The sequence below is a fragment of the Copadichromis virginalis genome, linkage group LG18, assembly GCF_057382275.1.
Source record: "Copadichromis virginalis isolate Kocher_CV1m ecotype Utaka linkage group LG18, C_Virginalis_male_GT1.1, whole genome shotgun sequence".
Lineage (NCBI taxonomy): Eukaryota > Metazoa > Chordata > Actinopteri > Cichliformes > Cichlidae > Copadichromis > Copadichromis virginalis.
In genome coordinates, this window is record NC_140635.1 from 19,627,717 (window position 1) to 19,641,066 (window position 13,350).

At 39.2% G+C, this 13,350-nt stretch overlaps 1 protein-coding gene across 5 annotated transcripts in view; it reads right to left on the minus strand.

The window, feature by feature from the left end:
- Nucleotides 1-13,350, minus strand: part of kmt2cb (lysine (K)-specific methyltransferase 2Cb) — a 93,996-nt gene that overhangs the window by 59,253 nt on the left and 21,393 nt on the right. For all 5 annotated transcript variants that reach the window (XM_085439005.1, XM_085439004.1, XM_085439003.1 and 2 more), the window contains 5 exons: nt 5,562-5,650; nt 2,725-2,869; nt 1,659-1,862; nt 360-469; nt 98-207 (listed from right to left, as the gene is read on the minus strand). In XM_085439005.1, coding sequence (XP_085295131.1) covers nt 98-207; nt 360-469; nt 1,659-1,862; nt 2,725-2,869; nt 5,562-5,607 — 615 coding nt within the window. In that variant the 5' untranslated portion in view covers nt 5,608-5,650. The remainder of the gene's footprint in view (nt 1-97; nt 208-359; nt 470-1,658; nt 1,863-2,724; nt 2,870-5,561; nt 5,651-13,350) is intronic.

The following is a 13,350-nucleotide window of genomic DNA, read 5'->3' on the forward strand; positions in this document are numbered from 1 at the left end:
TTGTTGTGTTTCACTGAATCAGTCCCTCCCCTGCTGCCCCAACACATTAAGATGGTGTTAACACCCATTAGTCCACGGATGTTCTCCCTTGACTCACCTTTGTGCTCCCTGAGTCAATGGCTCTGTCCACATTAAGCAGAGATTGTCCCTCGCCCTCACAAACACCGTCGGACCACAAGGCACAACTCTGATGTGCCCAGCATTGCCCTACAATTTAAAGACGGATGTGACAAACAAATAACTGAATCAGAGACAAATTCAGTATTAGCATATAAAGCATGTACACTTGTTAACTCTCCAAGTACAAATAATTACTGTTAAAATGGGATGTAGAAATAGGCTGAGTCCATTAGCCACACCTGACTCGAAGAGAGACTGGACGTTGAGATCTTCTGGAAGGCCGACATGAGAAAGCTCGTTCCAAAATCGACTGGCTGGGTCTGGCTCATCCTCGCAGCCTTCAGACCCACTGGAACAAAGAAAAAGGTTTTTAAAAAAAAAAGTCATCTCAGCACAGATTTTTTTTTAACGTAGAGAACAGCTTAAAAATGCACTATGCAAGAGAAGGACAGCCTGAATCAACTTGAGAATAAATTGAGGACAGAGACATAAAGGTAGAGAATGATGTGCCGTTTTTACAAAAGCAAAGAAATGAAGACAGAGAATGAGCTGGGGGAAAAATGTCTGTCCAAGTAAAAAGCTGTGGGGGAGGGAGGTGGATGAAGAGGAGGAGGACGGGAAGGAGGGCCATCTTTTTTAGCGTGTGCACAAGAGGCTGGCTGTTCTGTCTCATAAAATCTGTTGAAAGGGATGCGTTTCTCCAACTCCCTGGCTTCAACTATTGAGCAGCATAGGATGTAGAATACGTGGAGAGGGAGCATTAACATTTAAAAGGATTTCCAGGAAACAACTAACAGCCAAAATCAAGATGGGGGTTTCTGGGAACATGATGGGAACCTATTCCTTACACTTTTATTAGCAATTATGAAATGGTCTTCTCTCCTAATCTCTTTTTTTCTTCTTAATTTTTAGTCTTAAATGATATATTATGATATATCTATTCTCTCTCACAGCTAAGGGCTCAATGACCAATCACACAAACAGGACACCAGCTACTGGTTGGCTAGGCCTGTTGCCAAACCCATAATGCTGTCACTGGCCATTACAGTACTGTGAACCCAGAGAGACAACCAACTGGTTTCAAAGGACCAAAACAAATCAGGCAGTTGTCCAATTGAGCGCAGGAAGGGTCTTTTATTTGTATGATTTGCATTTGTGTGCATACAAACACAAGGCTCTTGTGTAACCTTTGCCTGATCTGGCATCTCATGGCCTGGGGAATACTGACAGTTGGGTGTGTATGTTAGGTGTGACCATATTAACCACCACTACTGCTTCATATTACCAGGATAACAAAATTCAAGTCAACTAAAAGAAAAATCTTTTTGATCAGACTAACAGCTTTCACAAGATTTCACAGTAACATCAGTGTATAGAAGCCAAGGACAAAAAAGAACAATGAAGTAAGCTGTTAGCAAATTTTCATTTCTTGCAGCTCATTAACTCATGACAAGGAAGCATTACAGATTGTGTCTTATTCCTAACCAACGATGGCAGCCAAACTATTTGTGACAACAGTGTCAGCCAGGCCTACTTACTTCTTCTCCTTCTGTCCTGAGGTGGTCTCTTCGGCCATTTTTGGCTGAGCAGTTTTATCACCATCGCTGCCATCGCCTGTTGAGCTCCCATCAGCTTTGTGGCTGAAGAGTGCTTCAAGCTGAGACGTGACGGTGAATACTTGTAGTTCCCCCTGACCCAGAAGGCTACGACCACCGCAGTAACAGAAGGCACAGAGACGCTCACTAAAAGAAAGAAAATGGGTGGTAGAGGGTGTTTAATTATATATACCTACTGTGACTTAATACAGTGCCATACATGTCACCATGAATTAAGGCCTCCTTCTTGTGGCACTGGGACTGTCTGTGCTGCAATATACATAAAACCTCACAAAGCAAAGCAGACAGACTATCACCACACATAGACACACACACACAGTCTCCCAAACACATACTGCTATAAGCAGACAACTTGTAAAAATTATAATGTATTTAAGTAACACAGACCTTGTAATTTAGAAAGAAAGAAAGAAAGAAAGAAAGAAAGAAAGAAAGAAAGAAAGAAAGAAAGAAAGAAAGAAAGAAAGAAAGAAAGAAAGAAAGAAAGAAAGGCAGATAGACAAGTCCGGTTATACAACAGATATTTGGATGTGCTAACAATCAACATTTTAAGTGAGAAAGCCATCTTGGAGACAAAGTGGTAAACAGAAAAGCAGCAGAACAGTGGCCAAGAGCTGGAAAGTTGAGTAATAAAGCAAGCAGCAAATATTTATCACATTAAGTGCTGAGATGGTACTGTTAATAAGATCCCAGGAGAGGCTCCTGATCTGCTTTCCATCACCAACATCGATAGAACAGACAGGCCAGAAGACTGATTGCAACCTCTAACAAAGTGACACCTGGGAGGAAAAGGGCTGCCTCTACCTGCTGATGACTCCCACCTAATCCATCCATGCATGTATCTAGTATGTGCTAGACCTGTGCTTATTCATTCATAAAAACAATTTAAAAAGTAAAAAGATACACACAGAGTCTCTCACACACATGCATGCACGGTTCTTTATTTCTCAAAAACAGCGATTCTGGGGAAGTGAAAAGTTTTTTTAACCTGCTTTTGACTTCTCTACTTGTTGGGACAGATGGTCCTGCTGAATTCTCGGCTAGAGGGCTCTGGGCCAGAGGGGAAGAGGGCCTGTCCTCCTCTGGCACCTCACTGGTCACTTCCACAGTCTCCACCGGCTGGATTTGTGTTTCTGATGGTAAAAATGAAAAAGACACGGAAGGAAAAAAGAGAAAAGATCTGTTAGGGAGTAGAGAAACAGCTAAGCACTGAATTGTTCCAATGCATCTGCCTCTGTGCTGGTAAATGCTCCTCAATTCACTGCCAATTATGACTGCATGTTTAGCATACAGCCCCTGACAGACACAGGCTGTTACAGGACAGGTTGGTTATATTCTAGTCTTTTTCCTCCAGGTCAGAAACACAGCCTTTTTTAGCAAGATGGATGGTAAAATATGGGGACCATATGCTCAAGCACTGATTACAATAAACTCAGTGGGAACATCAAGGTCTTGTACAGAATAGTGATAACAATAGAGGCAGGGAATAAAAGAGATGGCATGGCTGTCAAAATATCTCAAGTAGCTAGAATTAATATTTTGGGGGAATAAAAAAAGTTCAATCCTGGACTCATATCTGACATATCACGACTGCTTTTAATTTTAATTTAATTGACGAAACCCTCAATTCACTCTGCTAATCATACAAAACAACTCCCAGCAGTACCTCTCACTGAGACTTTGGGCCATGTAAAATGTTATTAATATTTCATTGGCATGTAATTAGGCTAATGCCACAATGATTGTGTCATCCAAAGGAATTAAAAAAGGGCAAAATTCATATTAGGCTTACTACTACTTACCTACTGATAACTGAATGCATACGCAATGGATGTTTTACAATTATTTTTTACAAGACATCAACTGATTAAACTGATTGTTGCTTTTCCCGCCTCATTTTTTAGATAATAGCTCATTATATTTGTTAAATTAAAAAAAAAAGGTTGTGTTATCCTGTTTAGCAGGGCTCCACAATTATGGGCACGATAATTATCACAATTACTGACATAATAATGTTGCCACACGTAAACATAACAATGCTTTAACATCCATGTCGTCCTACATTTCTGCTAATGTACCAATGTACAAATCTTTGCATCAAACTAAAATTGGTCCTCTTTATTCAACTAAATTAACTAAAGAAAAAATAAATAAATAAATATATATATTTTTTAAATAAACTGCAGCAGCACTTAAAGCAGGGTATGAGTTTCACATTTACATTGTGTTACATTCCTGTCAATTAAATAATAATATTTGCAGATATGTAAGATGTTTATTCACTTGTCCAGAGTGGAGGCATATAGTTAGGCGCTGATTTAGTGGCACGTTCGCTGCTTTTTCTTTATGTTTGTTTTGCGAAGCAAGCATTTTCAGATTCAATCAATCATGTTCATTTAATTGTTGGAAAAATAAAATTGTGACCAAGATTAAAATTTCATCAACTGTGCAGACCTACTGTTAAGTAAGATCAGATTACAAAAACTGATAGGTGACAGTACTACTCTTACCAATGCTAATGGATCAATTACTTTAACACAACTATGTAGGCATAGGATGCTAGTATACATAATACACCAAAGGGTGAGTAAAATTAGGAGCAAACTTTGCATTCAAAAACTATACTGACAGACTACACATTTCCACCTGGGCATTCAAAACACAAACTTGCGGAAACCAGCCCTGGCAGCATTGAATTGGGGGAAATTTAAAGCAAATTTAAATTAAATCGCAGCCATTGTCACCAAGAGTAAGGATGTTCTGCTAAGTATGTTCTGCTCAGTACTGCGGCTTTCCATGCCTCTACCACACTATCTGAGAGAGAGGGGTCGCTTTTGGGGGATTGGAATGAAAAAAAGAAAAAGAAGAAGCATTATAATCTCTAAAGTACCATAATCAAAACTGATAACGCCATGGCTTATCACTTTATCAGTCGTTAATTTCTCTACACATTCCCTAGATGCAATCACACTGTTTTAATGGTAATGTATATTGAAAATGTGAGCTATGTGACCTCTAAGTATAACAATTTAGAGACAGACAAAATAAACAATGCATTTAAAAGGCTATAATATACTGTGCTTGACCTCAGCACATATCACTTTAAGGACAAGACTGCACAGAGTCACAAATTTCATTTTGCCAAAAGCCCAGAGGCAGAGAGCCACTGAAGAAACCACTGAGTTTTAAGTGCATCTGGCGGTAGACTGAAAAGGCAAAGTGAATGCTTGGTTATTTCATAACATCATTTACAAAAAAAAATGTTGAAGGGTTTTAAACTCTGAAATATTGCCTTTGTTTGTTCTAAGGTAAATGATACCAGAAGAACGGCAAGTCATTGACAGCGTCACATTTCCAACTATCTTCAGCTCAGCAACAGGGCGGCACTGAAATGTATCAGAATGGGAGGCATGGTCACATGATGTGATGTACACACATAAAAAAGGCACATAAATGGGTCTGGAGAGACTGATGGGATTTTAAAAAGCTTTTAGAGGGCATTAGCCTTGGGCTCTTTCCCTCTGCACCTCAATGCCAATCTCAGAGCAAGAGGAGAGATGGAAGCAGTAAGGGGAGAAGAAAAAATACACACCCACTACAGCTTCACAGCTCAAGCTAAACCCATTCAATTATAGCCCTGAAAAAAAGGCACTGGGTGCTAAGAAAAAGCTCTCATCCATCCTTCTCCAGGAGAAGGAGACTCATCTACCTTTACTAACATACCCTTCAAAGCACTGCATAAGGCTACTTGGGGTGCAGGTTCAAGTCATATATCACTCTCAGTAAAACCAATGTGTATATAAAAGATCAAAAACAAAGTCTCACCTGTGTCCTGAGGGTCTATGGACTCTGTTATCTCAGTCCCATCCATGCTGTCCTCCTCATCCACAACAACTCTCCCTCTGGTGCGACCCCTGGAGTAAGAAAAACAAACAAACAAAGAAACAGAGGAAATGAAAAGAAATAAGACATTAAAACTACACAACTTCACCTCGAGACGGGGGAGTGGTGGTTTAGTCATGAATTAATTAAATATCGTCATGGCTTTCACTGATTTTTAATGGAGGCATTGAAGTCATGGGTAAGGCAAAAGGGTGGTACTGGTGGGGTGTTTCATACATATTCGTGTTACAGCTACAAGGAGAAACTCTGGTAAAACATAGAGGCAATGAAAATAAATGGGCGATTCAGTGATGATGGCGCTATTGGCCTATTTATGGTAACCACAATGGTAGCATCACAGTGACGTCATCACAGCCACCGTTTTACTGTTTCTGATGTCATGCCAGACTTGCTGAACGATAGGTGCTGCCACTCAGACAAAACCTCCTCATATAGTAGGAGACAAAACATGTAGAGGAAGCAAAGAAATCAATTTGTCCTCCTGAAAGTTTCATCTTTTCACACTATTGCAACATTCAACTCTGCATAAGCTGTGTCTTCAAACCAGCTGCATGACCAACACAAGGTTAGAAAAGACACATGAGGTGCACAGCAAACTGAAACGACACCAAAAAGTGTCTCACACCAGCCATTGTGAGATCACTTTCAGCAAGAGGAGCGCAACAACAGCAAGTATAAATGGCCCTCAGTCACACCAGTATAGAGACTAGCTGGTAACCCCCTGGAAACCACCAGTTAGTAGGGAAGAAATCCGCATTACCCCAAACTGGTTAGTGAATGGTTGCTGGCTGTCATAAGATGAATTTGGTTAAAGAAAAACTAATCTACACTTACTGGTTTGGGGGAACTTAGAGCTGGGCGATATGAGATTTTTTCATATCACGATATGTTTTTTTCATTTCAGGCGATAACGATATCTATCACGATATAAGCCAAATAACTATATTTGTAAGATTTAAATGTGCCGTTGCTCACAAGTAAAATGTGAAATAATCAGCAGCTTGTTTTTATTTAAATATTTATTTCCCATAATAAGTTCAACAGGGTAGATGTACTTAAGGAACATGAGACTTTTTCAGATAAATAAAGGCAAATATTGCAAACTACACAAAAGGCAGCCGCTAAAGCGTTTAAGTTTCAAAATAGAACAAACGAAACAGACTAAATTGTCAATTCCACTTAGAAACAAAATATTAATTCTAAAAATAAATCTTAGTTTGTTTTACAGAAGAACAGACAAAACTGACTAACTTTTGTCAATATCAAATAAACTGAGAACTAAAAGGAAATTCTCAATCTCTCCTTGTTGTATAGCTGAGCTTTTCAAACAGTTTTAACAGTTACTTTAGTCTGACAAAAGCCGAATGACGAATTAGCGCTTCCAGTCAGAGACTGAGGCTACGTCCACACGTACACGGGTATTTCTGAAAACTGAGATTTTCCGTTTTCGTTTTAAAAAATAATCCCGTCCACACATAAAGGGAGAAATGAAGGAAAACGCTGCTATGAACATGCCAAAGCAGCAGGTGGCGCTAGATTCCTAACCGTGCCGAAATGTTGGCCAATCAGAAGTCTAGAAGCCTCGGTGGGAAAAAGTAAACAAAGCTGGGGGATAGAAGCAGAACCGAGTCGTGTGTGTGGAGGGACAGTAACTGTGTGTATATGTAAGCATTTAAACACTGCAGAGAGTAGAATTAACAGTAACAGTATTGTAGAAATTCATTTCACCGAAACAATAACGTGGCGCACAGTGTGACGCATGCTCCAGTTTATTGTATTTCCAGACTTGCTTTCGGCACAATTTACAGTGCACGCTACTCTATTTTTTGTCAGACTTGAAATAGCCGAAATACCTTCACACTACGGAACTTCTTTGGCTCTTCCGTTTGACAATCTCTCCGGCATTGGAACCATCATCTGTTTTCTCTTCGGTCACGCTCGGTTGATTTTTCTAGTCGGCACACTCATTTCCTCCATTACCCGCTGGCTGCTTCCCAAACAAACACACGTGCGGCTTGGCACTTGTGCTGTACGTAACAAGCCACGCGACGTGACGCTGCGGCTGTGATTGGTTCGGCTCTGCGCTACTTAATTTGGATTGGCTGACCTTTTTTTTTTCTTTCTTTGAGGACAAGAGCGGCGAGGTCTATCGCGATAGCTTAATTTCTCTATCGAGTAAAAGTTATATCGCGATACATATCGTTATCGTTCTATCGCCCAGCTCTAGGGGAACTCAAAGAAAGAGTTTGTAAAGCTTTGGAATTACCTGGATTTCTGCATGAATTAGTCATACACTATGGTATGACAGTCATACTAAGCAACCATTCATGGTCAGTGCTGCAAAATGCAACAACCAGCTGTTGTCGTTTAGCTAGTTTGTTGTTCAGTTTGCTACTCACAATAACTAACTGCAACAATATCTGGAATAAATGTTCATATGCATGCACCTTTTCTTGTGTTAGAGCCCTGACTTCAGTTCAGGAGATGAGGCTCGAGGTGAGGAGGAAGAGGATGAGGTAGAGATGAGGGAGAAGATATAGCAGTAGTTAAGGAAGAGAAAGACATAATGAGAAAGACATGACGAAAGCATTCATGTACAAATGTTAAATAGTCATATAGAGTTTGAAAGAGCTATTTGTGATCTTTAAATTAAAACTAACTTGTAAGTGGGCTGGTCTCTATCCACATACATAAAACCCAATTAGACAGAAGGATAATGACCATCTTGGCCACTGTATTCAAGGTAGTCAAGTAACATGGTGGCTTCCACAAGTTGATGCTCACAATTTTTTCTATTAAATCTAAACAAAGAAAAGAAAAAAGATCAAATTAAAAAAAAAAAAACAAACAAAAAACCAACTTACTGTACCTTTAAGGCCAGCATGTTCTTAAATTGTGTACAACTAGTTTAGGATTAGCGATAATTTTTGAGAAGAGGGTGTTCTGCAAAGATACCCCAATCACACCGAGTCCAATAATGCTGAAGCAGTTGAACATGAGGTCAAGAGAATAAGTAAAACACCAGCAGAAAACTCTACAGGAAATAAATTAATGAAACGGCAGAAATTTAAAAAATAAATAAAATACACATCTCAAATTTTAAAAAGGTCACTGTGAAACATGGAAAGTTTGAGACTGCTCTGCAACCTCGGGGACTGACATCCTGGAAGTGTTGAGGCAATCAAAAAAGAAAGAAATTACATTATATGATTGTAGCAGACAATAACCTGAAGCTTGGGGAGCAGCTGGATAGTGAAACAGACATTGACCTAGAGCATACAGATAAATACACAACAGAATAGTTGAAAAATAAAATGTATGATTTTTTTAACAACAGCAAAAAAAAGAGTCTTAACCCAACCAACGTGCTTTGGCAAGATCTGAAGAGGGCTGTTTAATAAAACAGACATCCAAGAAATGCATTTATTTATCAATATAGCCTCTCAGATCTGTACACCTAACCATCTCCCCTACAACCACGCTGGACCAGGTTTTGGATTACTCAGTTTAACTGTGACTAAAATTCTCACCTCTAGCCCTTTAACCCTTTAAGACCTACCATAGAACCAAGTCCGCCAGAGCTTATATTATATTTTTACATGCTGTGGAGCCATTTTTGGGAGCATTTCAAGTTGCTATACATCAATACAACCATTATAGCCCAGATTTTAATAATATGTATTCATTAAGTGCATAGTAATTACATAAATTGCAAAAAAGTGCAATAAACTACAAAAAAATTGAAAATCGTTTTTGATTTTTTAACATATATTTGTAGTTAGAGAAATTTAAGAGGCTTATCCCTCAAAACTGTAAATACAAAAAAGTTGCACAAAATAGTTTCCCACCACAGGAAATTTATTTTGAGTGTCTTCATAGTTTTATTTTTGAAATACACCAATTTTTATACACTGCAGGAAAAACGAAAATAAATATTATACTGCAAATTTGCAAAAAAGCAGCATATGCATCAAAATAAACTATTCCCAGCAGTGCAATATGAGTCCTAAGCATCCCAGAAACGACACAGAAAGTCATAAAGTCAAAGATAACTTTTAAAAAGAGCAGTATAGGCCCTGAGGCCCTGATCGCAAAAAAGACTACATTTCCGCGAAAATGACGTCACTTCCGGTTTCGGCCAGGTAATGGCGGAAATGCAAAAGTTCGCGCTGACGTCTATTCCAACGTAGGAAGTGTTTTGAACAGCTGATCGGACCGGCAAAGCGTGTTTCTGGAATATTATGTTTTTGTTCCTGCAAGCGCTTTTTATGCAGTTTTTGCAAAGCTTTATGTGGAAGGAAACCGTGACCTAGGACAAGCTGATGGCACAATATGTAAGTACAACTCCTCCGGTTTCATATGCAAAAAAATTTTTTGCGCTAGCTTACGTGGTTGCAGTGCTACCGGGATTTAAAAATAGTTACGCATAACAGAGCGTTCCCGCTCCGATCGGCTCTAAAGGGTTAAGGTGATTGTCTGTGAACGATCATAATATGTGTAATGTTAGCTTTTAAAGAAGTCCTTAGTATCAACACACTTTTCTAACAAAGAAAGTTCCACCTTTCTTATATTTCACTGTATGTGCCATGTCAGCAAACAGACAACCACGTGTACATTTACAAACAGGCGTTGTGTGCCAACTCATACGCTCAGACACACCAACTCATACCTTGCTTGTACACACAGTATGTAAATATCTGCCAGTGTCAGCATCCCTTCAACGCAAGCTCAGTTAACCTAATCTTGGAAGCAGCATGTGGAGGGGATAATTGTCATGGATACAAATTAAATAGCAACACCGAGTGCTAGCAGGCTAAGTGGGGAGAACAAACACAGCCCAAAGGAGAGCAGTATGTCTCCGGGGTACTCAGGAGGATCCAGCGGGTGGGAAGTGAGGGAGGAGATTGGGGGTGGGGGTGGGTAATTTTGTGTCACTGGAGAGAAAAATCACAAATGGCTAGATGCCAAATCAACCCCTCCTTCTAAATGACTTCCATGGGGAATGACAGAAGAAGTCTCTAGCAAACCTTGGCTAAAAACAATTACCTGTGAGCTTGAGTCAAACATAAATAACTTGATGTAGAAACAAACAACTGCATTTTAACAGACAACTCTGTTATAGCCTATTACATGGCCTAGTATGAACCAACTACTGTAGTTCAGGATCATATGGAAGTCGGTGTAGATATAATCAGGAATGGTGGATGGCCTCTCTCAGTAACTATTCTATATCAATTAAATTTTTTAATGCTATTCTGAACAAATTTACTTTTCAGTTTTTAATTTTGTTATCTTTAAAAATCAAACAGTAGCTAAGTACATAGCAATAGCAAAAGCCGCAGTCAGCTAGTCTTTATGGAAAAAGTTACAAATGAGGGTATCAGCGACTGGATGCCACCAGGGAGTGGAAGGAGATGTTGCTTTACTGGCCTTACTGCTTCAACTGTCTGGAAAGGGTCTGCATGATGGCATTACAGTAGATTGTCAAAGCCTGGATCCCAGTATAGCAGATGGATTGATGAGTGGCTTGCACAGCTTGGATGATTTTTGATTTATGTTGATATTTTAATGACGAGACTCTTCTGGTCTTGCAAGATCAAAAGACAGCAGTCTGTAGTTACTCATTTATTGCTTTTGGAAGACTAGAAGCAACAAATTGGCTTACAGGAGAAAATAAGATAATGTCCCAACATGAAACATGAGTGGAACTCTGCCACAAGCAGAACAGCTCATTTTCTGATTTGTTTTCATAATTCACTATTTTTTCAACACTTTTTTCCCCCCTTTAAAATAAATAAATAAATAAATCAGAGGGTACTGTGTTAATTTTTTCACTGGATGCACAGTGGACTTACAGCAAAATAGTATCTGGTTCTCTTATAAGAAACAACTTTTATTTTAAGAATAAGATGAGCATAAAAATTTAATTAATCTCAGTGGATACTGAGAAAAAAAAGAAATTACTGAAGAGTGTTATAGTGGGGACTGTAGCTTGCAGGTAGCAGCACTTACTACCTGTAGCTTGCCATCACCAGTGTGTGAATGTGTGCGTGAATGGGTGGATGACTGGATATGTAAAGCGCTTTGGGGTCCTTAGGGACTAGTAAAGCGCTATATAAATACAGGCCATTTACCATTTACCATTTACTAGTACAAATAACCTAAAGGGCATTTTCAGTTCTTCTTTACCAATGACTTGCTGTCAACGATAACAGACTATCGAATTTAAAGTGTGGATCTATTAAAACAAGCTGCCAGCAGCAGCACTATAGTACAATAGTAGTGACACAGCACAACTCAAATGTAAGCACAAAATTAGCCTAGGTAGCATTTTCACTGGAAATATTAAGTATAATATGACTGCTCTACACTTTAGTTTAATAATATCTAAGTTGAGGTAACTTGTCGTTCATCAGCAGCCTGCACAGTATTGCCACATAATAAAAAATGAAAAATGTCTTCCTCCTTCCTCCCTTTCCACCATTTGAATTGCTGTCATTTACTTGGCTAAACAATATGTAACTGCATCAGTGATTACCAGCCACCGTTTGCTCTTCCTGTTGTAAGAAGTATATCTAGCGAGTGCTCCAACGATGCTTGGGTGAGTCATTTGTTTACATTTCGGTCATACATCACCAGCTGATAGCCTGGTCGTACTCTGTGTTTTTTGGCTCAAGTAGTGAAACAAGTTTGTCGTTTCCGGCTTTCGCACAAATAATTTTAAGGTACTGTGCTTTGTTGGGTTTTTTTCAATGACCTCAGCTGTTACCAAATCGTCATCAGAGCCGGACACCTGGCTGTCTGCCTGTCGGACATGTCTGAGTGTGCCTCATTATTGTGTGCAATACAGAATATAAGTGTAGGATGCTGCTATAGTAATGATATCATGATATGACACTTTAAAAAAAAAAAAACACATAAAAAATTATGCTGGTATTATTAGAACAGCCCTAGATTGTGTATACCAGAAACTGTTAATCTACTGGAATTGTCCTGGTCAAAATGCATTGTCTTGTTGATGCCATTGGTCAAATGAGAATGGCCAGACTATTTCCAGCTGACAGCAGTTCGCACAGGCTCACGAAGATTGGGAAAAAAGGTTGCCTGGTCTAATGAGTCTCAATTTCTGCTCCAACATTTGGATGATAGAACCACAATTTGGTATAAACAACATGAAAGCATGGATCCATCCTGCCTTGTAACAGTTCAGACTGGTTTTAATGACGAGAAAGATATTTTCTTGTCCCTCTTTGGTCCTCGTATCAAACTGAGCATCATTTAAACACCACAGCCTGTCTGAGTTCTATTGTTGACCATGTCTGTCCCTTATAACCACATTGTATCCATTTTTGCATGGCTACTTTCAACAGAACAACAAGGAACGTTTCAAAATCATCTCAATTGGGTTTCTTGAACGTTACAATGAGTTCACAGTACTCAAGTGGCCTCTATAGTTACCAGATCGCAATCCAAAAGTGCACCTTTGGTCTCATGTAGAACAGGATATCTCTATAAGAAATATGCAGACAAAGAATCTACAGCAACTGTGTGCTGCTATTGTGTCAATATGGACCAAATATTCTAAAGCTAAAATGGGCTCTTACCCAGCACTGGGTAGGCGTACCTAACAAATTGTCCAGTGAATGTATATTATTCAAACCTGGTCAATATGGTAAGAACATGTAAAAAAAAACTCATGTCCATACCAATA